This window comes from Fistularia commersonii, chromosome 23 (genome assembly GCF_037954325.1).
Source record: "Fistularia commersonii isolate RoL2024-O1a breed Wild chromosome 23, RoL_Fcom_v1.0, whole genome shotgun sequence".
Classification (NCBI taxonomy): Eukaryota; Metazoa; Chordata; class Actinopteri; order Syngnathiformes; family Fistulariidae; genus Fistularia; species Fistularia commersonii.
In genome coordinates, this window is record NC_141306.1 from 536428 (window position 1) to 537500 (window position 1073).

At 67.5% G+C, this 1073-nt stretch overlaps 1 protein-coding gene across 1 annotated transcript; it reads right to left on the reverse strand.

Moving 5' to 3' along the window:
- Positions 1-263: 263 nt before the first annotated feature.
- On the reverse strand, positions 264-1055 carry LOC147220586 (uncharacterized). Its single transcript, XM_086171042.1, has 2 exons — positions 468-1055; positions 264-339 (listed from the first exon to the last, which is right to left on the reverse strand). Exon 1 carries the CDS (start codon positions 1034-1036, stop codon positions 494-496), a length of 543 nt encoding a protein of 180 aa, XP_086027168.1. The 5' UTR covers positions 1037-1055; the 3' UTR covers positions 264-339; positions 468-493.
- Positions 1056-1073: the final 18 nt, after the last annotated feature.

A 1073-nucleotide genomic window follows, 5' to 3' on the forward strand; every position in this document is an offset into this window, starting at 1 on the left:
GAGCGCCGAGCGGCGACATGGAAACGCGGCGAGGACGTTGCGAGAAGCGACGGTCCAAATAAACGCTTCCTCCTTCGAGGAACGAAGGAGCTTCTCGGCTTCTCGGCTTCCGGCAGGAAGTGGGTCGGCGGCGGACGCAGGTTCTGCCGCAAAGTCAAACATCCCCGAGAACAATCTGGAACAAGGAGGTTCTGCGGAGGAACCCAGATTCAAAACACAGAGGATCTGAAGCCGCACGCTTTATTTTCCACGGTGATCACCGGCACCTTCATCCCTGCACCGGAAGTCATACGGTCGTTCCGTGTGACGTCATCAGCGCCAGTCCACCGTCACGCACACCTGGGACCGCGGGGAACCAGGGTTATTACACTGCTGTTACACAGTGCGCAGTTATTACACAGTTATGACACAGTTATGACACAGTTGTGACGCTGTTATTTAGCAAAGCTGCTGTTCGCCCCCCGTACCGTGTTTTGACGTGTCCGTGGGTGCGCTAGTCACGGAGGAGGCTCAGGAGTGCGGCGGGCACGACCTTGTAGAGCAGGTAGCCCACGGCGGGCAGCAGGAGCAGCAGCAGGGCGGCGCTGCGGGGGAGGCACAACGGGTCGGACCCCGCAGGCTCCGGTGCGGGAGCGGCGCGGGCGTGGGCGTGGGCGTGTGCGTGGGCGGCGGCGGCGGCGGGTCCGGGCTGCGGCGCGCCGTCGTGGTAGGACTCGTCCTGCAGCCGCTGGATCTCCCAGCGCGGGAACGGCGTGGTCTGGCGGCAGAAGGGGCAGGGCAGGCGGCCGGGCTCCGGGCCCCCACGCAGGATGCCGCCCACGCACACGCGGCACACCGCGTGGTCGCAGTGCAGACGCGTGACGCGACGCTCGCCGTGCGCGTCGAACGGCTCGTTGCAGATGGGGCACTCCGGAGCGGGCTCGGTCCCGGTTCCGGTCCCGGTCCCGGCGGGCCGCAGCAGGGGCTCCGCCGCGGAGCCCCGGGGAAGCCGCTCCTCCGCGGCCGCGTCCGGACGCTCGACCCCCGGATCCGACATGCTGCTGCGCCGGGAGAGGTTTCCGGTTCCCGGGCTC

What these genes read in the sequence shown, in the direction of transcription:
- LOC147220586 (XM_086171042.1), bottom strand. Translation starts at nt 1,036, where the DNA reads ATGTCGGATCCGGGGGTCGAGCGTCCGGACGCGGCCGCGGAGGAGCGG.